Source organism: Linepithema humile, chromosome 1 (genome assembly GCF_040581485.1).
Source record: "Linepithema humile isolate Giens D197 chromosome 1, Lhum_UNIL_v1.0, whole genome shotgun sequence".
Taxonomy (NCBI): Eukaryota; Metazoa; Arthropoda; class Insecta; order Hymenoptera; family Formicidae; genus Linepithema; species Linepithema humile.
The window spans coordinates 41,805,245-41,833,062 of NC_090128.1; the positions used below are offsets into that span (position 1 = coordinate 41,805,245).

Consider the following 27,818-nt stretch of genomic DNA (forward strand, 5'->3'; position numbering starts at 1 on the left):
TTTTCTGTAAATTTAAGATTTCAAAAGTTTATATAATAATTAATTATTATAATATAAAAATTATTATATATATAAAAACAGAAAAGTTATTATAATATAAGAAGCGAGCATGATTTGCCATCACAACACAGCAACAAAAATGTAGTAGAAATGTAATCGTCAATGCTATGATATCTTAAATTATATTGTAAACTAAATAAATTTAAACTTAATCATTCATTAGAATTAATTATAATATATCTATCGTACTATAATACAAAAAATATATATTTGTGGTATAGTGTTGTTGTTTATATTACATCTGTGTTGATGATATCAAGAATTTAAGAAATAGTAATTACGCTCGTATAATTATAATAGTGCGTTTTTGCAGATACAATAAAGAATACGATAAATTCTCTCTGCGGTCAGGAACGTAAATGTCACTTCTTATATTTTCTCTCAAAATATATATTTAATTACAAATGTATTATTTAATTATAAACTTGTCTGATTTTTTCATTGTAGCAATAGAAAATTCACTATCTCCAAATTTATAGGATATGTATAAAATAATGTTTCTTTAAGTTTATAATATATGTGCTACATATATTATTTTTGTCATGCTTTTGTTATCGTAAAAAACTATAACAAACTTGATTTTTGCCAACATAGTATTACATATCAAGCACAATTTATATTAGAATACACTTATAAAATGCGTCGTTAAGAAACTTGCAAAAATTTACGTCATACTTTACATAAATTAATAAACATTACCTACATAACTGCAACCGGACCAGTTAGCAATGCATATCCTTCATTTCTTTTCTAATTCCGCATATCTGATTGCTTGTATATTAGAATACTACACAATGATATGCATTTACAATGTTGCCACAATTTATATATTTTATGCCCCAATAAATGCAGTTTGCAGCAGTTATATAGAAATAATAATTAACGTAACAATTGTTATATGTAAGTAAAAAAAAAGAAAAAAAAAAGCATTACACAAATATAATACTTCAAATCATTACGTGACAAATTATAAATAGCATATACATTATATATAACATTTTGCAATAATGTAATATAGTACAGCAATGGTTTTTGTGTAAATTAAGAACTTGTCTTCCTTACTTTTACTTCTATGTACGCCACAAATAGTAATATTGTTCATTAATATGTATATAGTATTATTTCTGTGCATGCATTATTATGCATTGATTATTGATGTACTTTTACTCGATAAATGTGAGATATGCACTACACCGCAGCAAAATAACTTGCAATTACGGTAGTATTGTTGACATTATTACATGTGTATCGGTTGTATAAAAAATTCCAAAGATGGAAATATATTCAAAATTTCACATAGTGCATTTTTAAACATACAATAAACACTCATTAAATTTTTCTCAGCTGCAAAAGGTAAAAATATCTTTTCTTGTCAAATAATATAATAGAAAGGCATTGAGAGCGTCGCGGGATGTTAGTGCAAAATTTTAATTTTTCTTAAAGAAATTCTTTTCTTGTATTTTTTCAGAAATTAAAATTCTTTGAATTAAAACCTAAAATTAAAATTAAAATTACGTAATTACGAGTTGTTTTGTTAGTTCACTCTGTTTTGTTGGAGCAATAGAGAGCACACTCTTACCAAAATTTATGTTATTTATAATGATCTACAAATCGTACTCTGAAATTTCTTTTAAATTGCGTGTATTATAATTCAAAATAATATTTCAAAAAAATTATGTTAAATAGTACTTTTTGTGTAGAATTTGTTTTTTAACTTTAATTAAACAATTTATATCTTTATTTTTTACATCTATTCAAAATTGACTTTAAAAAAGTACAAAAAATATATTGAAATTTATGTAACTTTTATAATTAAAATATACGCTGTATTTGTTCTTTTTTTACATATTTACTATCGTAGCAAGCTTATACAAATATGTAATTTATTTTAGTTTAATTCACGGCGTATTAATTATATAAGTTTAGTCTAGATTAATAATTTATACTTTAAGCTTTGCTACCGAGGATATCATAATTTACGTAAATGAGTGAATATTAAATAATAGCAGCAGTCATTATTTAATATCTCCAGGGTCATTAATGTCGCACATCCGTCTTTTGTTCTTTGTCACTGCATATCTAAAATTTTCTTTCTTTTTCCGTTCTCACAGTTTCAAAGAAAGACAAAGATTTTGAGTCATTAAATACTGTAGAAGTGGCATACATCATATAAATATATATGTATATTTTTTCAAACATTTATATATTAACTTAATCTGTGCATTTAAAAACAGGAATTTTTTAAACTCCAATAGCACTCACTTCAAATCATCATATTTTTTATACTTTGGATTTTCAAACTTTTTGCCAGAGGAAACTTTTGATCAGCATCACCTAAACTAAAACATATCTCAATTTCAGCCAATTTGACCAAACCCACTTTTTTATATAAAATGTGCGAGGTTCTTTATAATTGAGTCCATCTTTTATGATATTAAATATGAATGTGATTTGGTATCCATTTTTTAATAGAATTTTCACAATCTCTGTTAAATTCTTCTGATGGGGTTAGATGGTGGGGGAGATAGTGAAATGGTTTTATCTCTATTGAACTTATAATTACGCTTCTTTTTGCGTAATTGGATGTTAAGAAAAGAAATTTAAAAATCTCCCCGAAAATAGGTTTTTTATACCAGTAAAATATAATGCACCCATCCCATATTAAATAATTTAGTTTCAAATAATCTATATTTACTAATAAATAACATTAAATAAATAAATAATATTACAACCAATAAATTTCAATTAGACTTATGTTACTTACATTACAAAACTAGAAAATGGGATTATTAAATGTACAGCGGAAACGATACTACATTCATGAGTTTAAAGTCCTCAAAACTTCACGTAACGATTAATTACGTCAACTTGCGTATAACAACTGCGCTTCAGCGCTTTATTGCTCAGTCTTGAAACGATATTCGATATTACAGTGACACAACGCATTTTCAAATCCAAATATCACAAAAACACGTCGCAACAAGTAAAACCCAATAAAATAAGATAAGTATATTAGCATCTATTTTTCTGCATTTGTATATCCAATAAAACAATTAGAATTATGGGTACCGAAAAAACATATAAATCGTATATTAATACCGAATCCAGTGACGAAATTGTTATTTCTGGTATCGCTGGTAGATTCCCAGGCTCAGACAATATAAAACAATTACAAAAAAATTTATTCAACAAAATTAATCTTCTTAGAGCAAATCATCCTCGATGGAATATAGGTGATTAATTTAAAATTATAGCTTTGTATTTATATTTAACTAAGATTAATGGTTTTTCCTTTGTCATTAATTACAGTAGATAGTTTAACATTTTAAAGACATACTATTAACTATAATTTTACAATAATAAATATACAGAACACAATATAATTACAATTTACAAATATATATTTGTTAGAGCATTCGGACTTACCAACTCGTCTGGGAACAATTAATAATCTGGAAAAGTTTGATGCTGATTTTTTTGATATATCTTTCAAGCAAGCAAATATAATGGATCCTACGATAAGAATGTTACTAGAACACACTTACGAAGCAATTATCGATGCAGGAATCAATCCAAAACAATTACGAGGCAAAAATACTGCAGTAATCATAGGATCGTGTTACCTTGAATCACAAGAGACATTTTTGTATAAAAATTTGCAGGTAAAACAAATCATCATTGATTGATATAGATAGTAAAAAAATAATTGTTATATTAATAATTTGTTATTGCTTAAATTTTGTTATTAGATAAGCAACATAAATATTATTGAATGTAGTAAATCCATAGTGGCAAATATACTTTCATATTTTGGATGTATAATAAAAGAACCGCAAAATATAGAAAAATTATTGATTTATGAAAATAAAACAGTACAAAATAATTCGAAAAAAATAATTAGGAGAAAATAAAACTGTACAAAATAATTAGAAAGAAATAATTAAAAAAAAAATAAAACATTACAAAATAATTAGAAGAAATCATCTGTAAATTAATAAGAAATAATTAGAAGAAATCATCTGTAAATTAGATAGACGACGGAACCATTGCAGGATGCACCAAATATGCAGCAGCAAATACGCTATCTCATTCATTCCATCTAAAAGGACCATCCTATACAATGGATAGTGCTTGTAGCTCTGGTTTATACGCTATCGCTGTTGCATATGATTGTATTATGTCAGGCCGATGCGAGGATGCAATAGTTGGAGCCATAAACCTTTGCTTACATCCTAGTCCACATATGCAATTTTTTCGACTTGGTATTATTTTCTACTAAAATTACTTGATTTTATAATACAAGTTAATTTGATATACTGTATTGAAAAAATTCATAATGTACATAATTTTAGGTATTTTATCTTCTGATGGATATTGTAGGCCATTTGATACTGCCGCAAGCGGTTATTCGCGTTCCGAAACCGTATCGGTAGTATATCTTCAAAAAGCTAAAAATGCAAAAAGAATTTATGCTATATGTAAACAGATTAAACTAAATAATGACGGTTACAAAGAAGAAGGAATAACATTTCCATCGTCGCACATGCAAAGTGCCTTATTAACAGAGTTTTACAATGAGTGCAAAGTACCACCATCTGACTTGGATTACATCGAAGCACATGGTACTGCTACTAGAGTTGGCGACCCCGAAGAAATCAATGCTATTCGTAACGTTCTGTGTCAAAATAGAAAAACCCCATTGATGGTGGGATCCGTAAAATCCAATCTTGGTCACGCAGAACCTGCCAGCGGCTTCACACAAATCGCTAAGGTAAAACAATTTATTTAACAAATTATTTTTTCATAACATAAAGACAAACGATTTAGACAAACAAACAAATTAAGACATTTAAAACAAATTACCAAAATAATTTTTTTATGTAATTTTACCCTTATATTTTTTTCTGTAACATTTTAGAGTAAGAAAAAAATATTTTAAATAATTATTACTAACGCTGCTCAAAAAAAACATTAAATAGTGGTAATCCTTTTATTTAAATGTGATAATTACTAATTTTATCAATAAAATATAATAGAAACTATAAATTCTTTATTCATTCGAGGAAGATTATCTTTTAGATACAAATGGACACAAATATTCTTATGCTAAAGCGTTTTAGTATAGCAAAAATTACATTTGGTGTTATTAATCTTATAATCATCTAACAGCAAAGAAAAATAAATTAAGTACTTATAATTAATTCAAATTTACATACTCAAATTTATTAATTTTTAAAGGTGATAATAGCATTTGAAACCGGATTTGTACCACCAAACATAAACTTTACATCACCGCGGAACGATATAGACGCTTTAATGGATGGCAGCATCCGTGTCATCACAGAAGCAATGCCGCTTAAAAATGGTTATATAGCTATGAATTCCTTCGGATTCGGTGGATCCAATGCTCATCTGTTGTTGAAATGGAACCCTAAAAAGAAAGTCAATAATGGAGCACCTATTGATGATTTGCCAAGACTTGTGGCATTGTCCGGACGCACTGAAGAATCTGTGAAATTGTTTTTAAACGATGTGAGTGACTATTTCAGAAACAGCACCAACATTATTTTTAATAGCAAGGAACATTACATTATGTATACCACAATTATTATTAAAATATTTATTTTTTAGGTTGCTAATCATCCCATAGATGTAGAATACATCCGTTTACTACACGACATTCACACAGACGACATAGATGGTCATTCATGGAGAGGATACATTATACTGGCTTCTCGGCAAAAGAATTCCATACAAAAAGTTCAACATTGTAAAAATAAAAAACGACCTATTTGCTTTATATTCTCTGCCTTAAAATTGCAATGGTCTGAAATGGGTATGTATCCAACATTCAACAATTTTATATGTATAAATTAATTTAAAAAATAATACATGAATTTTCAAACTTTATCAGGTAAAAAATTATTAAAATTTCACGCATTTGCAAATGCTGTAAAAATGTGCGATACTATTTTGAAACCATATGATATAAGTATTACAAATATTTTTACAAAAATGGATGAAAAATTAAACAAAAGCGTTTTACATACATTTGTTGGTTCCATCGCTATTCAGGTATGATATATCAAAACTACACAAAGGTATATTGTATATACTGATTAACTCAAATTTGAGTTTATTAATATTTCCTTATATTATATGTCGAATCGTGATTTTTATACAAAGAATTTCACTCAGTGTATTAGTTTCGTATCTATGTTTATTTGTTATTATGTTATATATTTCGTACAAATAATACTGTAAGTTTTAGAGGATTCGGCCTCGTATGTATCTCGGCTTGTTACAAAGTCGCGATATTATACAGATCTGATCTTCGTGAATTAATCTCGCTGCTTATATAGCATCTTGCGGTGGTAGAAGGGAACCAATCAAAAAGAAATATGCTTTAAGTAACCAATCTAAATGGTCATAATCAGTGCCGGATCTACACATAAGCTAGATAAGCTACAGCTTAGGGGCCTCACATTATAAGGGGGCCTTTTTAGTATAGAAAAGATTTAAAAAAATGTATTTTTTGTTAATAAGAGGGGGCCTCCTTAAGATCATAGCTTAGGGGCCACAAAATCGTACATCCGGCTTTTGTCATAATCTTATGTGACGCGGTTATCGGACAACGCCGGACATGTTGGTTGTTTGTTGTCTTAGGTCGACGAAACCTTTTTCGTGGGCCCACGCGTGTTTTTATCGCAACTAATATTTAATGTCGCAACATGCTCCTCCCTTGAGAAGGTACCGATCAATTACATGCGTATTTTACTCGTTTTCATAGACAATAGTGTTTACAATATTATTTTTCGATTGGAAATGGACATATGCACTTCACTGATCGCTTTAACTCTCCCGTTAACGTCTTGATAGTAACAGTGCGCACGACGCCGTCTGTACCGGGATGGATTTCTGTGACCGTGCCCAAAGCCCATTGCATGCACGGAAGGCCCTTCTCCTTGACGAGCACGATCATACCGATGTCGATTTTGTCTCCATCTTTTATCCATTTGCAACGGATCTACAGCTCGTTGAGATATTCCAGGCTCCATCGAGACCAGAAATCTTGTCGTACTTTAGTTATATGTTCCCATGTAGAAAGACGATTGGCTGGGACAGACGTGAAATCTGACTCAGGCATGTTATTCATTGGTCTGCCGATCAAGCAGTGTGCGGGTGTTAATACTAAAGGATCGTTAGGGTTGGATGAAATAGATGATATCGGTCTGGAATTTAATATTCCTTCAACTTCTATGGTAAACATGTTTAATTCTTCAAATGTAAATAGTAATTCTCCAATGACGCGTTTAAAATGATGTTTAAATAGTTTTACTGTGGATTCCCACAGACCGCCGTGATGAGGCGCAATCGGAGGGATAAAATGCCAAGTAATGCGGTGTTCGAGTGAAAATGAACTGATTCGATTTTTGTGTTCATCAGAATTGAAAAGAGCATATAACTCTTTCAAATGATTGTTTGTTCCTATAAAGTTCGTTCCGTTATCGGAATAAATGTGTGTCGGGATACCTCGCCTTGAAATGAAGCGTTTCAAAGCTGCGAGAAATCCGTCGCTAGTCAGATCGCTGACTACTTCTAAATGCACCGCCTTTATAGCCATACATATGAACATGCACACGTATATTTTAATTCAATTTCGGTTTTGATGTTTTTTCTCTTTAATAAAAAACGGCCCACAAAAGTCTATTCCTGTGTTAGCAAAGAGAAATGTATTACGCACTCGGGCGTTAGGTAAATCGACCATTTTATAATTGACCGTGTCGGCCTTAAATCGAAAGCAACGTATGCAAGATCGTATAATCTTGCGCACTTGATTTCGTCCGTCAATTAACCAAAATTTCTGCCTCATTGTATATAAAGTTGTTTGAATACCTGCGTGATAATATTTTTCATGTATTTCTCTAATAATAAGATCCGTCAAGAAATGACGACTGGGAAGTAGAATAGGATGTTTTTGTGAGAAAGTTAAGTCTGATTTTTTGAGACGTCCGCCTACTCGAATTAAACCGTTGTTATCAATAAATGGATTTAATGCGGCAATATTATTTCTTTTATCGTTTGTTTGTCCGCGAGCTCTTTCAATTCTTGCGCAAAACAAGAAGCTTGAATGATTTTTATTATTCTTTTTTCGGCTTCGTCTATTTCTTTTATACATAATTGCCCTCGATAAGTATTATCTAGTCGAAAACGCATGCATAATGCTATAATTCGCAATAACTTTGAATATGATGAGTATTTTCGTAAAATAAGATATGCGTTAGGTTCTGTTATTAAACATGTATTTTTCCTAAGTTCTGGTATTTCGTTCAACTCGATAATATCGGTGGTCCATTCGTATTCTTTTTTTGTTAACCATGATGGTCCCGAAAGCCATGATCGATTGTTTAAAAAAGCGCTTCCCGGGAAAAAACGTTCACGCTTGATTTTATATAATTATATATGAGCATACAAAAGTATACATGAAATGTTACATAATTTTGAATGATAATATATTATTATTTATAATTATATATATTCATGAATGGTTGTATATATAACCATGCATGATCATATACATTCGAACATGTATTTGTATGGAACCATACGTGTTGTGTGTGCAGACTGTTTACGACTATGCATGATCATACACCATTCCATACAATACATTGTCCGATCTTGCATGGTCGTATATGAGCATGCATAATCGTATATGGTCATATTCATTAATACATGAATTTATAAAAAACCATATATGATTGTATGCAAGCTACTATATGATCATACATGATCATATACGATTCCGTACCGTAACGGAATTCTTATTCGTACGGTCATACATGATCGCATATGTTCGTATACATTCATACTTGGAATGTATGGTGTCATACTGATTTACACAAATTTATACATGTGCAGACATAATCATATACGACTTTATAAGGCATTTTTCCGGATATATAAATTATGAATATAAAATATAATATTAATTATTCTTGATAAAACATTTTGTTTTTATTATAAATAGCTATAATTATAAAATATACACAACATTATACGATAAATCCTGCAGAATATTAAACTCAGGCGGCGGTGTATATTATATATAATATCTTATAAAATTAATTATATATTTTTAATATATTATATATAAATGTGTGTTACAGTAAAAAAACGCAGTTACATATAAAGTAAAGTACATACACAGGAACTTATTATGATTCGATATATTATGTGCTGTATATAACAGAAGTATGATTTGATCATAATAATCATAAGACTTTAGAAAGAAAATTTGGTTGTTTGCATATAAAATTTTCAATTTTCACAACTTTATGCATAAAGTTTATGTCATTTGAATTAATTATAACAAATTGATGCCTATTTTCTTCCACAGGTATTACATGCTTGACCTTCATCATTGTATCCTGATTATAAATAATATTTACATGTTTCACGAAAAATTGACGAAGTATAAAATATACCACGCCTTTAGATTTGAAGAAGAATCTGATTGATCCATAAATATTAGATTTATCTTGAAAGTTAATGTAAACAGTGTAACTATTACTTTTTATTTTCTTATAAATTTCAGAGGTATATGTTTTACTAGAAATTGTAGCTCTGGCATACATTAGTATATTAGTTACACTAAACTGATGCGCTATTAGCAATTCCCTCTCAGAGTCACTTAACGTTACTTTCACGCTATTACCATTAACTCCATTATCTTTTTGTAGGGTCGAATTAGATCTATTAATTTTATTAACTTTGTTTCTTAGAATTTGAACTCCGTTAACTATTTGTAAATTATTTGCAATTTCTTTGCCGATATGTTTCGAGCCATGTACAAAATTTGAAAGAAATCCATTAAAATTTTCGAATGGAAATGCTGAATTAGCCCACAGAGGACCCCAACGTCTCACACAGAGGGTAAGGTGTAACAGCTGATGAACATTGTATGTTAACTGACGGTCATCATATAAAATTTCAATGTCCCTTACAAATAATTTAAGCAAATATTCTGCTTCATCAAGATCTGGTACTTTCTTAATATTTTTTTGCAATAACGTGAATATAGCTATGACGAGAAGAAGCCAATGTTGGAAATACTTTTCTGGTAAATAATCAATCATAATAGGGACTGAATAAAATAAGAGCCAATTATAGAATTCGGATGCCTTATAAGACTTGAAATGGAATATACTTCGTGGTAAGCGACTAAATGTATCCGGAGGTAAAATGTTTAATAATCTGGTATCAATTTCAGCCATAAAATGTTTCACATTCCAATCTCCAGTTTTTTCGAACCAAAGAACCATAAATTGCTTCACAACTCCCAAAAGAACAGAATGCATGTATTCAGGCATGAAACATGTACCTACATCAATAAGGGGTAGAGCTGCAATAATTGATCTTCCTTTTACACCTTTAATAATAGTATTCTGTTTGGCTGCTTTTTTCCCTTGTTTTTCCATCTTTTCTCCTGTTCTTAGAGTAATTTCGTTGATGAAAGGATATATACGAATCCGCTTTTTACCAGTTTCCACAACTGTACACTTTTTGGTTTTAATTTCGCAATTATTACAGCCAAAACGTCCGTTATAATAGGAAATATTTTGCATCTCTGCTCTGCATGGGGCATCAGCCACTATCAATGGAGCTACAATTTTAGAATTGCCACTCTCATTAGTCTTTGGATCAATCCAATTAACGCCGGCATTAAAACAATCTTGTAATTTTGAACAAAACGGTTGAAGATAAGTATTCATTAACGGTTTGCGTTCATCATACCACAAACCAGTGACGACTAAGAAAGATTCCCGAAGATACTCTGGGATTTCAGCTATCATAAACATTAATGGCCAAAACTGAGCCTTTGAACTTTTCATTAATGAAACACCATCAGTATTTAATATTAAAGTTAAATCATACACTCCTTTTTCCCTTCTACAATTTACTCTAATATATTCTGTTCCATCAGTAATGTCGCTAATTACATTTGGATCGCGATCACGACACTTCGATTGATTTAAAATCTCAGCAAGATTTCTATGCTCAAACATATGTCTAATTTGCTGCGATATATCCAATTCATAAAATACCGATCTACCGCCGCCTGATAAACATACTCGGCAACAGTTGTTAACAAAGATATTATTATCATAAAAAAGACACGTTTTACAATAGAAGTGTTCCGTGACAGAGCACTGAGGAGCGATGTTTCGAGTATACTGAAATAACTGAAAACAAGATTTAGGCATATTATTCGGCTGTGGAAGCATATTACAAATTGTCAACAAAGTATTTTTTAAATTCTCTTTCGTCATCCTGTGTTTAATGTACAATTCGAAAACAGCTAAGACACATTCATCTGTACTTTTTGGGCTATTCTCATACAACATACTATATGTTTCAACTACCTCGTCATTTTGATTGTCTTGATTGTCACCAACCTCATAACTACTCTCCGAACTGCAGTTCCTCTCAATGTCACTAACATTATTTTCATCCTCTTCTTCATTTTTGCTTTCTTCATTTTCTTCTTCATCTTCTTCTTCTCCTTCAACTTCTTCTTCTTCTTCTTCTTCACCTTCAGCGTCTTCTTCTGCTCCTTCATCATCATCGTTTTCTTCCAATTCGCTGCCATCGTCATCTACTAGTAGTAGGCTTTTTTCTTCCGAGTCAGCTGAGCTATTGCTTTCATGTACGGTCTGATCCTTGATACCTGTAGATGAGCCTTCTTCTACAAATATAATGGAATTATTTTCATCCAAAGAAGCCCTTACTTTATTCCGCCACCTTTGTAATGTTCTTAAAGGGATCTATATATAAAAAAAAAATATAATTTATTAAATATATATAAATATATATACATACATAAATGAAACATGAATATTATGTTAATATTTGCACCAGAAAATAAGTTCTATATAAATATATATATATATTAATATATTGTCCCCAAAAAGTCCGAAAAAAATTTTTTTATATCCAGCTATAAAGCTACAAAAATACATAATTTTAAGGAACAAAGCGATGCGTTCTTTTTTAAAGCACGAAACAAGGAAGGATAGCACGTGCTATCGACAGATTTTTTAAATATTTTTATCTTTCATGATTTTAAAACTAAACCTGTATTTTTACAAGTTATATATCATTACTCGGCGAAAAATTATCGCAGACAAAAAATTACAAAAACTATCGATAGTACGTTAAAGTTAAAACTTCAAACTTCAAAATGCTTTGTTAATTTTTTGTCTACGATGATTTTTCGCCGAGTTACAGCAGCTTGAAATAGTTCAATTTTTAGCGTATGAAAAGTATTTTTTTTTTTAAGTAATATATATGAAAATTTCCTGCCAATCGCACTCACATATTTTAATATGAAATAAATATAAAGGACCAAAGTTACAATAAGTGCATTAAGAGAATGTCATTATAAATGAAACTGTGTATATACGAACCGAAAGGTTTCCATCAATCTTCCAAGGGTGAGAATGATATAATTTCTTTTTCGCCACTGGTTCATCATAATCACGAATATCGTTTGACATTTTTTATGCGTATGGATATTTGATAAAAAATTGAGTAAGAATCTTTCAGTTGATACTTTTGCTCTGTACGCTATACTTGCATGTCACTGCCAGTGCAACCATGATCAACTGATCAGCTTTGCACATATAGCCGCTACGGGCACTGTGGTCTACGCAGTCCGTACAGTCACAACGCGGGAACCAGAACTTTTCTGATAGCTATAGAAAACTATGAATTTATGATTATATTAGGTTTATGTATTATGTATTTGAAATTAATATTTTCAATGATATGATATATCTAATATAACAAAATAATTGCCATTGCTACACACGCGTGTCTTTATTGAAAGTCATTGTTATTGATCTGTCAAAAAAAATCGTTCTTTCCCGCGTTACGACTGTAGAGTGTTGAGCCCAGGGATGCGATATTTCCTACCGGGCTCCTGGCTCTCGAGCCCCACACAAGCGAGAAGCGCGTACATGTGCTGCGCAAAGTGTTCCGCGCAGCACTTGTACACGCTTCTCGCTTGTGTGGGGCTCGGAAGCCGGGAGCCCGGTAAGAAACATCGCATCACTGGTAGAGCCCAACGTGCCGAGCTCCATCCTCCACCCCAGTACATCAGTATCGCTACCCAGTATCGCCGATTCGCTGCGCCGACATCGAGGTGCCAAGCGCCTTTTATTGTTTCAACAATTTTTTCCTTTGTTCTGTACGAGCGCTAGTGCTGGACGAACAAATACCACAACTACATGTTCTAACCTGCAAAAATTATACACGAGGCTAGGAAACTCTGTGGAAACGCGTGTGCGTACTTCCGTGTCTGCAAAGTGCGTGTGTTCATAATATTGCATTATGTAAAATAAGAATTAAGAAAAGTCGTTTTTATTTAATAGCAATAATGTTCATCCTGCAATGCGAATCAGATGGTTCATATTGTGTGGTTCACGAAAATGCGGTCATTTTTGACGAAGAGAACATAAGACCTGTGCCGGGATTCTGTAACTCTTTAACGACAAAAATCGTTATCGTTAACTGACGACAATTGTCGCTTGCGCGACCGACGACCATCATTGTGGGTGATTCTGTAACATGGCCTTAACGATTGTAATCGATGCAAAAATCGTTACAAATGTATCGAAATAATTCGATAGATGTGCAACGTTGCCAGACTTTAAGCAGTTAAAATCTAGTAACTTTTGAGAGAATTTAAGAACACGTATACACAAAACTAGATCTTGTGGATAGACTTCATTAAAATTAGTCTATGATTTTCAATACATTTTGACAGTCAAACAATTACAGCGTTTTCGAATAAACGGGGTTTGAACGATCTAGGGTTGATCAATCACTATTTTACTATAAATGCAAGTCTTTCATTGGTGGAGAGGTTGCAATGACGTCATTAACCAATCTTGGGTCGTTCAAATCCTGTATAATCGAAAACGCTATTAGTCACAGAATTAAACACATTAGAAATAATAATAATTATAAAATAATTGGAAAATGTCACAAGTCATATATAAGTAAGTATGTATTATAATATAAAATATATATATATATATATATATATAATAAAACATAATTAATTTTTATTTTACAGCAAAAAAACAAGAACTGCAAGAGCATCACAGTTACAGTTAACAAACATGGTTGATTATTTTTATTTAAACAAGGGTCTTGCGGAAGGAAAGTTTCACGCTCTACATGGAAAAGAAGAAACTCAAGAAAAATGGACAGAATTAGCAAACGAATTGAATTCCTTTCAAGGAGCGACAAAAACAGTCGAACAATGGCAAGTGGTATGAAAAATTATATGCATATATATTTAGTATAAATACAAAATCTTACAAGTTCTGTATTAATATGTTGGTTTATTTACATATATGGTTAAGGTTTGGAGAGACTTAAAAAGTCGCACTTCTCTAAAAGTAAAAGAATTGCGAAAGGCGAAGAGATTAACAGGGAATAAAGCTATCGCGCAACCTGAATTGACAGAATTTGAGCAACGTATAATTGGAATAATAGGAGCCGAATATGTTGAAGGAAGTAAATATTGTGCAGATAGTATCCCTGATGAGGAGGTAATTTTTATAAACTTTTAAAATCATGTTATGTATACAGCAATATGTTATATTTAATAAAAGTAGTAATTGTTTTTAAATATATAATACTTATTTGTCTATGTATATAGAATTTGCTGGAAGAACTTGAACATGGAAATAATTCAGTTTTGTCGGAAATTCCACAAGTGATAAGCGTTTGTACAAATATTCCACACGAAATTTCTCAAGACTCGCAATATGTAAATGGTAAGAAACCTAATTTTTGTTTTTAAAATATGTTAATATGTTCTATGAAATTTGTACAAATTTTTTTCGGTTTTTTTTATAATAGCAATAAATAAATTCTAATAAAATTAACAATAATTATATAATGAGTAATTGTATAATGATACGTAATATATGTGCAGTAAAATAATAATAACTAAAGAGTATATAAAGTAATAACTAAGTGAATAAAAACATATTGTCATAATTTTTAAATATTTTATTATTATTAAATTTCAAAATTATTAAATTATTTGATTTCTAATTGCTTAAGTTGTTTTTTAAACTATATAATACATAATTACTGTTGATGCAGATTATTTTCGAACTAACATATTAAAATATGAAATATTTGGAAATTGTTCTTTCTTTTGCAGCTAATTCCTTGAATAATAATGACAAGGACTTAATTCTCGATGATGATTATTCATTTGATAACAATTTTTTATCAGGACATAATGAAATTAAAAATTCTGATACTCACATTCAGAACCAAAACAATCAAAACCTCGCTAATTACGAATCAAGAAAGGCTTCAAAAACTGTTACATCTCTTAAGACAAATAGAAATACCCCGTATCTTCCAACATCAAAAGCAAAATAGTCAAATAGTTCTTCACAAAATATTAATTTGCCCATTTCTTCAAATAGAGGTAACATTAAAATCTATTTAGATTATAATTTTTTTTAATTTTTTTATTTTTTGACATTTATTTATAATTTTAATAACAGTACATAAAATTTATAAATATGTTTTACATCTCTTAATTTTATAGCTAATCGAGTTACACCGTCAGCATTGTATTCATCAAAGGAGCACTTCCAATCAATTGCTCAGAAGCAGGCTGTTGCTGAATTTGTAAGACAAAATTTTCAATTAGCGTAAAATGTGTGATTTTTTTTAAAACAAATTATGTAAAAATTTATGAAATATATTGAAATGTTTGCAGATGCATGCTAAATCTGCCAAAGTGCAAGCAGAGGCATCTAAAATGAGGTGCACTTGCAATGACTGAAATTGCACATGCTATACAAAAGTTGGCAGATACTGCTGCTGTACAAGCTGTTAATGATAGTGAACGAATACGGGTTTTTCGAGAAACTTACAACAATCTTGGAAAATCTGTCGCCTACTTATCTGAACGAATAACTTTTGTGATATATGGAGCTTATATAATGATATCGTTATAAATTATGGAATAGGAGGTGTGATCTCTCTATTACAGCAAATTATTTAATATAATTAATAGTATTGCCATTTAAGTTATGTTAGTTTTCATATTATAAAATTTTAATATATAATATTTTTTTGGAGACCAGTTCCTAGAGAATTGAAGACTGTGAATACCATTCTGCCAAATGTGATTTGCTCTACCGTATACATTGTATTTTTATAACTATAAGTTAATTTATAGTATCTATAATAACTGTATTTATTCAATAATTTTTTTTATTTCATTTTCAATGTAAAGTTATGCAATATTTATAACATTTGCAATGTTAAGTTTTGCAATATTAAATTTTAAGTTAAGTTTTAAGATAAGTTAAGTACCTTTTTTAAAATTCTATAAACATATACGTGAAAATAGCATACTAAAGATGTGATATTATCAAAGATATAATATTATGAATATGATATGAAAGAAATGTATAACATAGTAATGTATTTTTTGTAACAGATTTGTGTATTTTAATTTTTATATTCAAACCTGTGTATACATGTATGTTATTGTCGATTATATGCTAATAATATTTTTTAATTGAGTAAAATTATTTGGCAATTTGTTAATTTTATTTGCTTTTTATTACACTATAGTGGATTGAAATAAATAAACAACTCATAATCATAATAAAAAAATATTTATATTTTTTTCTTATTTTTTTTTATAAATCATTCACGATTGAATACAATTTGCTATATTTTAACTAGTTGATAAACATTTTTATTATAGTATGCTAACTCAAGTTTTAAAAAATTTCAGTCTTTTATTTTAAATTTACATTATACTTATATTATACATATATTATACATTATACATTGTGCAATTTTATCTAGTAAATCTTTCTGCTATTAAACGATCTTGAATGCGACGTGCAATAGCAAGAGGTCCACGAATATTATTATCCAAATTTATATCATGAGCATTATTACAATTTTCATATATATGTTCGTTATCATTATACTCATCTAATAGATCATCATTAAATATGCCGTAATAATTCCGCATATTATGGAGGACTGCGCAAACGTTGATAATTCTTCCAGCAAAGCCAGGCTCATATTGCAAAACTCTGTGGCGAGACAGACATCTCCAGGTAGACTTCAAAACACCAAAGAGACGTTCAATACAATTTCTTGCGCTACATAATGCTTCGTTATATGCAAAACGTGGAGTTCCTTCCGGCTCTCGTGGCAAAAGAGTTAATAGCCACGGTTCTAACGGATAACCTGAATCACCTGTATAAATAAAATATTCTAGATTTATTTCAGCTCCGTTAAAAATTTTTTAATACATTTTAAATTCAACACAACATAAAATTTATGCATTAGAATAAACAGTAGAGTATAAAGTATTATGTCGACAATAAATCGACAAAATAAAAACTTTGTACAACAAACATCTTTAATAAAAAGTTAAGATTATATACCAATAAGATATGTTTGTCGTTCACCACGATTGTACGCGCGTTCCATAACTCGTCGCGCAGCAGAAGCATTCCATATATATGCATCGTGTCGTGCTCCAGGGTATCTTGCATTAACGTTGAGTATTTTTAAATTAGGGTCACATATCTAATAGATTAAGTTATTGAATGTCATTAATTGAAATATATAAAACACGTTTTGTATGAATCAATGATTTAAATATTTACCATTTGCACATTCAATGAATGATATCAATGATGATTAATGTAGGCTTCTTCATGCTCTTTGGGAGCAAGGATCGCTATGTAAGTACAGTCAATCGCTCCGATAGCTCCTTTAAACGGTTGACGTGCATTTTGAAATTTCATTCTTGCTAATTGCCTGGCTCCTGGAGTCATTGGAAATTGTACCCATTGTCTAAATATTAATTCATTGATCGCATCTGTTACTTTGTGTATACATCTGTTAATCGATGTCTGGCTCATCGAAATGCCCCACTGTTCACCTACTGGACGTTGAAAGCAGCCAGTTGCATAAAATCTTACTGCCGATAATACCTATAACATATAAAATATATATGAATATCATGAACTCAAATAAAGAAAAAGATAAGTATAATAAATGTAATAAAACAAAAATATTGTATATACAGTTACAAATTGTAATTTGTATTACTTGTTTTTCTACAGCCAAACCAGTGATCCTTGTCCGCTGTAATCGAGGTTCTAATGCATCGACAAGATCAAAAATTAAGTCCGGTGTTAAGCGGTACAACTCCCTAAATTCATTATTTGTCAAATCAAATGGATTTTCTGTTGTTCGCAACAATTGTCTCTCTACTCTTCGTTCAAGGTGTTGGACATGATCTTCCATCATTATTAAATTTAAAGTAAGATAGCCGAGAGCCATCCTAAAATAAAAAATTATAAAATTGTTTTATCAGAGAAACTATTAACAGTTTAAATCGACTACAATACTATTTTTATTTTACATTGTTTATCTAAGATTGAGATTATGTTTTTTTTTATTGTTTTATTCACTTTGAAAACTGAATATTGTATATGTCACTTAAATCTTTACTTTTAAACAAAAATGAAACACCCTGTATATATATGAAAGATAAAAGTTCAAGGCTTAAAGAATGGAAGTATTTACACTTACTTTCAATCCGTATTAGCTGTTTTTATCAATAACTTCTAACATTTTATTGTCACATGTATTACATATATATGTATGCATTCCACACTAACGTATCACCGACTCACATCAACTATCGTTAATGGCTTAGCGAGACCTCCGGCATCGATCGCAATCACATTGACACGGCTTCGATACTTTTCGGAATTTAACGATTCAAATATCGAGAATTGTCGATACCCACTAGTTACAGAATAACCTTTTGCGATTATCATCGATATCGATAGTTAACGATAACGATTTTTGTCGTTAAAGAGTTACAGAATCCCGGCACTGGGGACAAAGTTATGTTCGTCTGGAATAAAAAACATTACGGGCGGTATTCATAGTCCGTTCTTATATTCAAGATCGTCTTAAGCACGAACTTATATTCGCTCTCTTCGTCAGACACAATCTATGTGTGACGAAGAGAGCGAATATAAGTCCGTGCTTAAGACGATTTTAAATATAAGAACGGACTATGAATACCGCCCTACGACGGATCCGTCATCATGAGATCAGGTAAAAAATTAACATGTTAATTAAGACTATATGCATAAAATTTCAAAATATAATAAATAAATATTTTAATGTTTTTTGTTGTTTTAACCATCTTAAATATGTAATAGTCTATAAAATTATAAAAATTTTTAACATTTTCTGGATATCAAACATTAAATATGTAATAAAATTTATACAGAATATTAAGGCGACAGAATAAGGCGACAATTGTATCTGCCTTTGGATATCTATCATCCAGCCATCTCCTAGCACAAAATATTTCTCGTTACTTTGCCCATGAACATAAATAATGTATGGCTGGATGTGCAACCCTTCTCAACTCAATCATAGATTATATATTTAACTGTTTATTTATATATATGTACTTCTTATTCAAATTCATATGTATGTAATCAGTACTTTAATGCAGGTATCCTTCGACTATATTTATGCCAAACAGCATGAAGATTCATTAATAAATTCTATTTTTTTCCAATTCTCTCAGGTGTTGCTTAGGAGTAACATGGTGTTTCAAAGGGTTTATGTTCGATATCCAAAAAATGTTAAAAATTTTTATAATTTTATAGACTATATAGACTATATATAGACTATTACACATTTAAAGTGAAACATTATTATTTACATATATGTTATAGATGATGAAACAAAAATTGACGAGAAAATAAAAATGTTGAAAGCTGAAGAAAAAAATAAACGCGCGTCAAAAAGTAAATGCAATAAATCGGAAGCATCGAAAGTAATAGATCAGTCTGAATTGGGCTCTAGTCGTAAAAAAGCATCTGTAAAAAGGTGGTCGCCAGAGACTAAACTCTTGTCGGGCGAGAATAAAAAACCACGAAATGTTTTATTGAAAGGGAATGGAGCCGTAAGTATTTTCAATATATATTAAATCCAGGGCTGGGCAAAATGTATTTCAAATTGTATTTCAAATACAATAAAATATTTGAAATACAAAATGTACAAAGCTAACACAATCTTGGTATTTAAATTATAAAATACAAAATACTTTTAATTTTTAATTTTCGATTTAAAATACAAAAATTTTGTATTTTAAATTAAAAAATTGAAGATATTTTGCAATAAATACTAAAATTGTTAGTATTTTGTATTTTGTATTTCAAATGTGTTTGCCCAGCCCTGATTAAATCATATATATTAAAATTTTTACTTTGTTTCTTTAATATACATATCCCTATATCTCTTAAAATGTAATGAAATTATGACTCTTTTTTCAGAAAAGCAATAAAAGTGCAAATTGGCAGGAGAAACTTTCTTCGGCAATGCAGGCTCAAGTTTCAAAAGTGATCGATATCCAAAAGAAAGAAAAATCGATCAGCATCGAAAACAGTAACCTAAGTAGTTCTCCCGATTCGAAAAATGCTTCGTGGTCAGAAGATGAGTCAAACAGGGAATTAACAACTCCCGAAAAAATCGCAAAAAAAAAGGTAATTATATTTTATGAATATTTTACATATTAATTGCTATTCATCAAACTGAATCAGTATAATACTCTCTGATTATCATTTCAGCATTATGCACAGCAGAAGCAATCAGATATCGCGGCATTAATGAAAATAGCGTCAAACGCACCAGTTTTGGAGCCGCGGAAAAAATCTGAGTTACCAGCACTTAAAAAAAATGAGACCAAAGAGCTTTCAAGAAATTATTATTCAATAGTAGATGACGAAAATAAGGATTTGCGACAGGATCTAGGTATGGCATTTTTTAATTATAGAAATTTTAGAAAAGAATAAATTTTAACTATTGGAAAATATTAAAAAATTATTAGTGAGGATTATTTATTGATGAATATATTTGAATAAATAACTTTACTTAAAAAAATAATATACTGTAATACTGTAATAATATACTTGTATTTTAATGTGTTATCACTTTCAGAATCAAAAATCAAAAATATAAAGGCAAAAGAAACTACTAATAAGATTATGGATGATGATGAATATAATGATGATGATTACCCATCAACTACAGTTGACGAGCGTAATCTGCAATCTAACGACCAATTATTAGGACAAAATTCGCCAGGCGATAAGGTAAAATAATACAGTTCCTATGCCTTTAATAAGATTCCTAAATGTTTTCTAAACGCAATTTTACATTAAAAAAAGCATATCTTGAAATTGTGATCATATATATTGCAATCTTAAGAATAATATTTGATATTGAAAAAATAACATTTATGATAGTAAATATTACTAATATTTTACAGATGGTCTTACTGCAGGATGGGGTGTTCTGCAATGAACGCGTTTTGGAAGTCGCATTGAGTTCGTCGCACAAGGCGAGCCATATTGTCCGCCGCCTAATTGTAGGCGTATTTAAGCTTGAGAGCTTAAAGAACTGCACATTCACGGGCGCAAGTCACCGCGGAGTGCATGAAAACAAAGACGACATCACTTGTTTAAACTTGCACGCAAGAAATAGTATCATTGGTTAGTAATGTATATTTATTCTTCAATTATGCCACAATTATTATTTCCGTATTTATATAGCGATAAAATGTTATATATTTATGTATAAAAATTATGTTTTTGTTTACAGATTATGCAATGAAATTGGCAAAAAGAAAAGGGTGGGTAACACAATCTATCAAGGAACTAAATACCGCGATGTCACAAAAACTGGGCGAAATAAAAAGAGAGCTGAAAAACACTGATGCCCAAAACAAGTAATTTTTTTGAACGGGTGTTTGTGCTCATTTCGTTTTTTAAAATTAAAAAAATTTTTTTTTTTTATTAATCTACTATGAGATTTAAAATTATTTAAGTTGCTTAAAATTAAAAAAAGACAACCTCTATTACGTTACGTAAAATTAAAACATAATTTATTAAATATATTTATTAATGTTACAAAATTAAAAAAAAAGGACTTTTTATTTTTTTGTACTGGTAAAAAATATTGATTGACTGCTATAAAAATTTTGATGGTTTTTGTAAACTTTATCAAGGTTTAATAAATAAAGTTTTTCCTTTTCATGAATACTGTTTCATTATTTATTAATTTTTAACCTGATACATGGCCGTATATGGCAGTGTACAATCATATACAGCCATATATACTTGTATACAACCGTGAATAATTGTGCATGGGCGTATATGATTGTACATGACCATGTCAGGTCAAAATCCATACATAGACATGTATGGAGTCTCCACACATGAATATGTATTCTTATGTATGATCAAGCATGGGCATTTTTTCCCGGGTTGGCAATTGTCCCCTTGAAAGCGCGTCGGCTGGGTTATTCCTGGATCTAACGTATCGCCAAATTTGAGAGTCGGTGAGATTTTGGATTTGAGCAACGCGATGTGACACGTATGGCTTTAAAAGATGAGGTGAAGTTTTTATCCAGTGCAAAACAATATTCGAATCGCTCCATAATATTACTTTGCTAAATGAGAGATTTATAGCCTCGCGTGTTTCATGATATAGTTTAGCTAATAGAAGCGCGCCGCATAATTCGAGACGAGGTGTCGTCACGTTTTTCAATGGTGCAACTCGAGATTTAGCGCATAAAAGGCTACAAAGTATATTGTTATGTAAGTTGCTTGAACGAATGTAGATGCACGCGCCGTAACCTACGTTGCTCGCGTCACAAAAGCCATGAATTTGTACGTCGGTGTGTTTAGAAATTAATATTGAACGGTCGACAGATAATTCATTAATCAAATTCAATTGTGTTGTGAATTCGTTCCATTTAGTATGTATGTTCGCGGGAATTGATTTATCCCAATCGAGTTTGCATTGCCATAATTCTTGCATTAATTTTTTAGCGTATAATATGACCGGCCCTAAGAAACCCAAAGGATCGAAAATCTTCGCAATTTCGGAAAGAACGATCCGCTTCGTGATTCTTTCGGTGTGATTAATCGAATGGACTGAATAAGATAATACATCGTTACGCGCGCGCCATGTAACGCCTAGTGTTTTCAATGGATTGTCTTTGTCAAGTGCGATATTTGCATTTACATTTTTAGATTCCAAATCGTTAATAATCTGTCTTTCATTTGAGGCCCATTGTCGAATGTTGAATCCGCCTCGGGAAAGTATTGCTATTATTTCGTTCCTTAATCTACGAGCTTCACTAATTGTGCTTGTACCCGTTAACAAATCGTCTACATATAAATGCGTTTTGAGAACTTTAGAGGCAATGAGATATTCCTTGCATTCGTCGTCTGCTAATTTATGAATTGTACGTATGGCGAGATACGGGGATGATGATACGCCGAAGGTGAGAGTTTTAAGCTGAAAAGTTTTAATTTGATCTCCTTGACGCCAAAGTATACGCTGATATATTTGATCGTTCTCATGCAGTAGTATCTGCCGATACATTTTCTCGATGTCCGCTGTAAGAACGTATTTATAGGTGCAAAATCTGAGTAAATGCACGAATAGATTGTCTTGTATCGTGGATCCTACCAATAATATGTCATTTAATGATGTACCATTATTTGTTTTTATCAGCAAAAGCTGACGCGTCGAATACTACGCGGACTTTGATGGTGTTGCTTGCGGCCTTTATTACTGCGTGATGCGGCATGTAAAATCCGTTGTCGTGTGGTTCGTTTATCAGAGACATGTGATCTAGATCTATGTATTCTTGTATGATTTGTGAATAGACTGTCTTCAATTCCGGGTCAGATTTGAGTTTTCGTTCGAGAGAATGTAATCGTTTGAGAGCGATAGAGCGCGATTCACCGAGCCGATTATTTCCTTCGCGGAATGGCAGTTGGACTACATAACGTCCATTGTTGTTTCGAGTAACGTTTTTTATGAAATGTGTTTCACAATCAAGTTCGTCTGTGGATCTAGTTTTATCTGTTGTTATTTCCTCGATTGTCCAACATTTAGTGATTTGTTGTTCTAAATTAGTCAACGAGCATATGTTGATTTTTTTATAAAATGACGCGCTTTCGCCTGCTACGACCCAACCAAACCGTGTTTTTTGTAAATACAAATCATGGTCCTTATGAGATAGATTTATTTGACCTATTGAAAATAATGATAATGTTGCTCTAGCACCGATCAATAGATCGACCAAACGCGATACGTGGAACTCTGGATCGGCTAATTTGATATTAGATGGTATTTTGACGGAATCTCGCGGAAATATTTTGGACGGAACGAAATCTGATATTGTTGGAATCGATAGAGCTGTTAATTTTTTACTGAATTCATTGTGCAATGATTGAATGGTTGAATTGGACAACACCTTTTGATATTGTATTCATAGAATTAATTGTGTCGATCGGTAAGGCGCATGAAGTAACAGAAAGTCTTAATTCTCTCACTAATCGTTCAGAAATAAAGTTAGCTGTAGCGCATGTGTCTAGTAGTGCTCGACATTTTACTAAATGGCATTCGCGATTCCGTACAAATACCGTGGCGGTCGTCATTAATTGAGGTATAAACGCGGGTGAGATCGTAGCAAGACAGATTGTATTATCGTTCGATATCTCTGCTAGTCATTTAGATTTTTCAGTTTTCGTTTCAGTAGCGTCAGTTTTTGTTGTTGTAACTGGATGTCTATCAAGATGTAAGAGGGTGTTATGCCATCTTTGACATATGGTACAAGTAGTATAAACACAGGGAACGCCTCTATGGGAACGCATACAATTGAAACAGAGCTTTGCGTTTTTTATGACCTCGATGCGTTCGGGTACACTCATTTTTTTGAATTTGTCGCACTTAAATAACTGATGTTGTTTAACCTTGCAAACTACGCAATTGTTAGCCGCGTTAACTATAAATGTTTTATTAGACGTTCGCCTCTTTTTTGCCAAAGACGATTTCTTGTTATCTTCCCGTTTGAAAGCTTCTGTTCGACTACGTTTCGAAACTCGAACTGCAGTTTTATATAGATATTCGTATAACTCGTCGATTTTCGGAAATTCGTCTCGGCTAAGCGACTCTTCCTATTTTTCTGCGATGTTTCTAGGTAATTTACTCTCTAATAAGTTTACGAGTATTTCAGACCCGACGTTAATTCCCAACGCAGCCAGCGATGCGACGTGTTGCTGTGCATCGTCGGCGAGTCTTGACAGACCGTCTGTCGTTTTCCTTTCTAAAGTAGGCAGATTTAATAGTGACGATAAATGTCGTGAAATTAAGATTTGTTTGACTTCTATGCACGTTTCAAAAGTTCCCACGTTTTGGCGTTGTCCCACGTAATGTCCCACGTAATTCGAGCCTATAATTGATAGAATTTTTATTTTATTAGCGGCTTCACCCGTTAATGCTGATTGCAAATATTGCAGTTTTTCTATATCAGATAAATCTGTGCGGATATCTATCATTGCGAGAAAGGTATTTTTAAATGATAGCCAGTTCTCGTATCGACCATTGAAATTAGGTAAAGAGACTTCTGGCAATTTTATTCGTGGTCTCGTGACGACGATGACATTCGCGTTGTTATGTTGAATTGTGTCATTAGATGAACCAGCTACCGCGTTAGAAGGACCAGCGACCGCATTAGAAGTATTAGAACTTGTTAGTTCTTCGATTTTGCCAGCGAGCAAATAGTATCTTTCTTGTATGTGTGCGAATTCATCAGTATGGCTATCACTCGGATCTAGTAATATAAGTTCGTCATTGTATTCTTCGTAAGCATGATAAAGTTCAGTAACACGTATAATGCGTAATTTTAGCGCGGATTTATCATATCGACCCTTTTGTAATAACTTCGATAAATTAAATATTTGTGCCTTTAAAGATGTTCGTTTCTGTATCAAAAGTTTAGCTTTATCGGCCATTGTATGCCCTTTTTTTTTAAATGATAAGGGATGAAAGAAATCGCTTGATCGACAATCAAATAAATACGTCGAATGTACTTGCCGTTAACCTTTATATTTCGTCGTATAGTCTGTCCTTCAGCTTCGCTTTCTTTTGTCGTTTATCTAGTGGTCGAGGAAACTGCTGCTCGTCAGCTTCCCGATCGTCCAATGGTCGAGGAACTGCTGCTTGTCCCCGATCGTCCAGTGGTCGAAGAAACTGCTGCTTGTCAGTCTCTCGACCTCACAGGAGGCACCATGTTGAATCGTGATTTTTATACAAAGAATTTCACTCAATGTATTAGTTTCGTATCTATGTTTATTTGTTTGTTATTATGTTATATATTTCGTACAAATAGTACTGTAGGTTTCAAAGGATTCGACCTCGTATGTATCTCGGCTTGTTACAAAGTCGCGATATTATACAGATTTGATCTTCGTGAATTAATCTCGCTGCTTATATAGCATCTTGCGGTGGTAGAAGGGAACCAATCAAAAAGAAATATACTTTAAGTAACCAATCTAAATGGTCATAATCTTATGTGACGCGGTTATCGGACATGTTGGTTGTTTGTTGTCTTAGGTCGGCGAAGCCTTTGTCGCATGCCGACTGAGGTCGGCAAAACTTTTTTCGTGGGCCCACGCGTGTTTTTATCGCAACTAATATTTAATGTCGCAACATAATATTTACTTTATTATAAAATATGTTAATAATAAATATTAGTTTTAATGCAATATATTTAATGATAAAATTGTTTATTAACTTTGTAGATTGGCTTAGTAGATCTCTTAACATCTATAGAGATTATTCCGGATTTCATAGTTGGTCATTTTGCTGGTGAACTTGCTTACGCAGACGGATGTCTGACTATGGAACAAACTATTCTGTCAGCGTACTTTATTGGTTTAGCATGTGTGAAAGAGAAACTAGTTCATAGCTCTATCGCAGTTGTCAATTATGATTACAATTCTCTTAAAGATATATGTCCAGCAGATATTGAAGTAATATGCAAAAACAACCAAAACAGCAATATTGTAACAGGCCCCGCTAAATCCATACAAGAATTTTTGCAAAAATTGCAGGCATGTTGATTTTTTACCATATTCAAACTATAAATTTTTTATTATTAATACATAATGCACGTAGTGTTTTTCTTAATAGTCGAGTATAAATACAATTTTATTTTCAATTTGTCGTGTTAACTAATATATATTAATTGCTTTTTTTTAGAACAACAACATTGACGTAAAAGCAATTTACTTCAATAACATGCCGCATCACAGTCGTTACCTCGCTTCTCTGAAATCGCAATTTTTTACAAATTTAAACAAAATAATTTCACAGCCAAAAGAAAGGAGTCCCAAATGGATCAGCACCTCCGTACCTCGCAAGGAATGGTCCAATCCAGCATCAAAATTATGCTCAGCAAGTTACCATACGCATAGTATATTAAACATCGTTTTGTTTGATCAAACAACGCATATGGTACCAAACGACGCTGTAATTATCGAAATTGCACCAAATAGCATTTTACAGAACATTTTGAAAGAATCGGTACATTCCAAAGTAACGAACATTGTACTGACAAAACGAAATGAACCAAATACTATCAATTTACTATTGCAAGGGATTGGAGAACTCTACAACTGTGGCCTCCAACCGCGGATTGCTAATTTGTATTCACTGGTGAATTTTCCAGTTAACCGAGGTACTCCTATGATCTCTCCATCTATAAGGTACAATATATTATTAAA

At 31.5% G+C, this 27,818-nt stretch overlaps 3 protein-coding genes, 1 long non-coding RNA gene and 2 pseudogenes across 4 annotated transcripts; 4 read left to right on the plus strand and 2 right to left on the minus strand.

The window, feature by feature from the left end:
* The first annotated feature begins 2,789 nt into the window (after positions 1 to 2,789).
* LOC105679904 (fatty acid synthase-like) overlaps positions 2,790 to 27,818 on the plus strand; it is a 31,873-nt pseudogene continuing 6,844 nt past the window's right edge.
* Positions 7,097 to 9,391, plus strand: LOC136998722 (uncharacterized). The gene is made up of 2 exons (XR_010889264.1): positions 7,097 to 7,322; positions 7,415 to 9,391. It is a non-coding gene; the product is annotated as an uncharacterized lncRNA (long non-coding RNA).
* On the minus strand, positions 9,230 to 12,724 carry LOC136998526 (uncharacterized). Its single transcript, XM_067351284.1, has 2 exons — positions 12,528 to 12,724; positions 9,230 to 11,885 (listed from the first exon to the last, which is right to left on the minus strand). Exons 1-2 carry the CDS (start codon positions 12,615 to 12,617, stop codon positions 9,333 to 9,335), a joined length of 2,643 nt encoding a protein of 880 aa, XP_067207385.1. The 5' UTR covers positions 12,618 to 12,724; the 3' UTR covers positions 9,230 to 9,332.
* On the plus strand, positions 13,184 to 16,697 carry LOC136998637 (uncharacterized). The gene is made up of 7 exons (XM_067351680.1): positions 13,184 to 14,123; positions 14,201 to 14,399; positions 14,493 to 14,681; positions 14,792 to 14,909; positions 15,305 to 15,580; positions 15,704 to 15,786; positions 15,878 to 16,697. Exons 1-5 carry the CDS (start codon positions 14,104 to 14,106, stop codon positions 15,529 to 15,531), a joined length of 753 nt encoding a protein of 250 aa, XP_067207781.1. The 5' UTR covers positions 13,184 to 14,103; the 3' UTR covers positions 15,532 to 15,580; positions 15,704 to 15,786; positions 15,878 to 16,697.
* Positions 16,894 to 18,891, minus strand: LOC136998599 (putative nuclease HARBI1; annotated as a pseudogene).
* Positions 19,248 to 22,040, plus strand: LOC136998594 (titin homolog). Its single transcript, XM_067351543.1, has 7 exons — positions 19,248 to 19,272; positions 19,908 to 20,137; positions 20,508 to 20,717; positions 20,802 to 20,985; positions 21,172 to 21,326; positions 21,503 to 21,725; positions 21,835 to 22,040. Exons 1-7 carry the CDS (start codon positions 19,263 to 19,265, stop codon positions 21,963 to 21,965), a joined length of 1,143 nt encoding a protein of 380 aa, XP_067207644.1. The 5' UTR covers positions 19,248 to 19,262; the 3' UTR covers positions 21,966 to 22,040.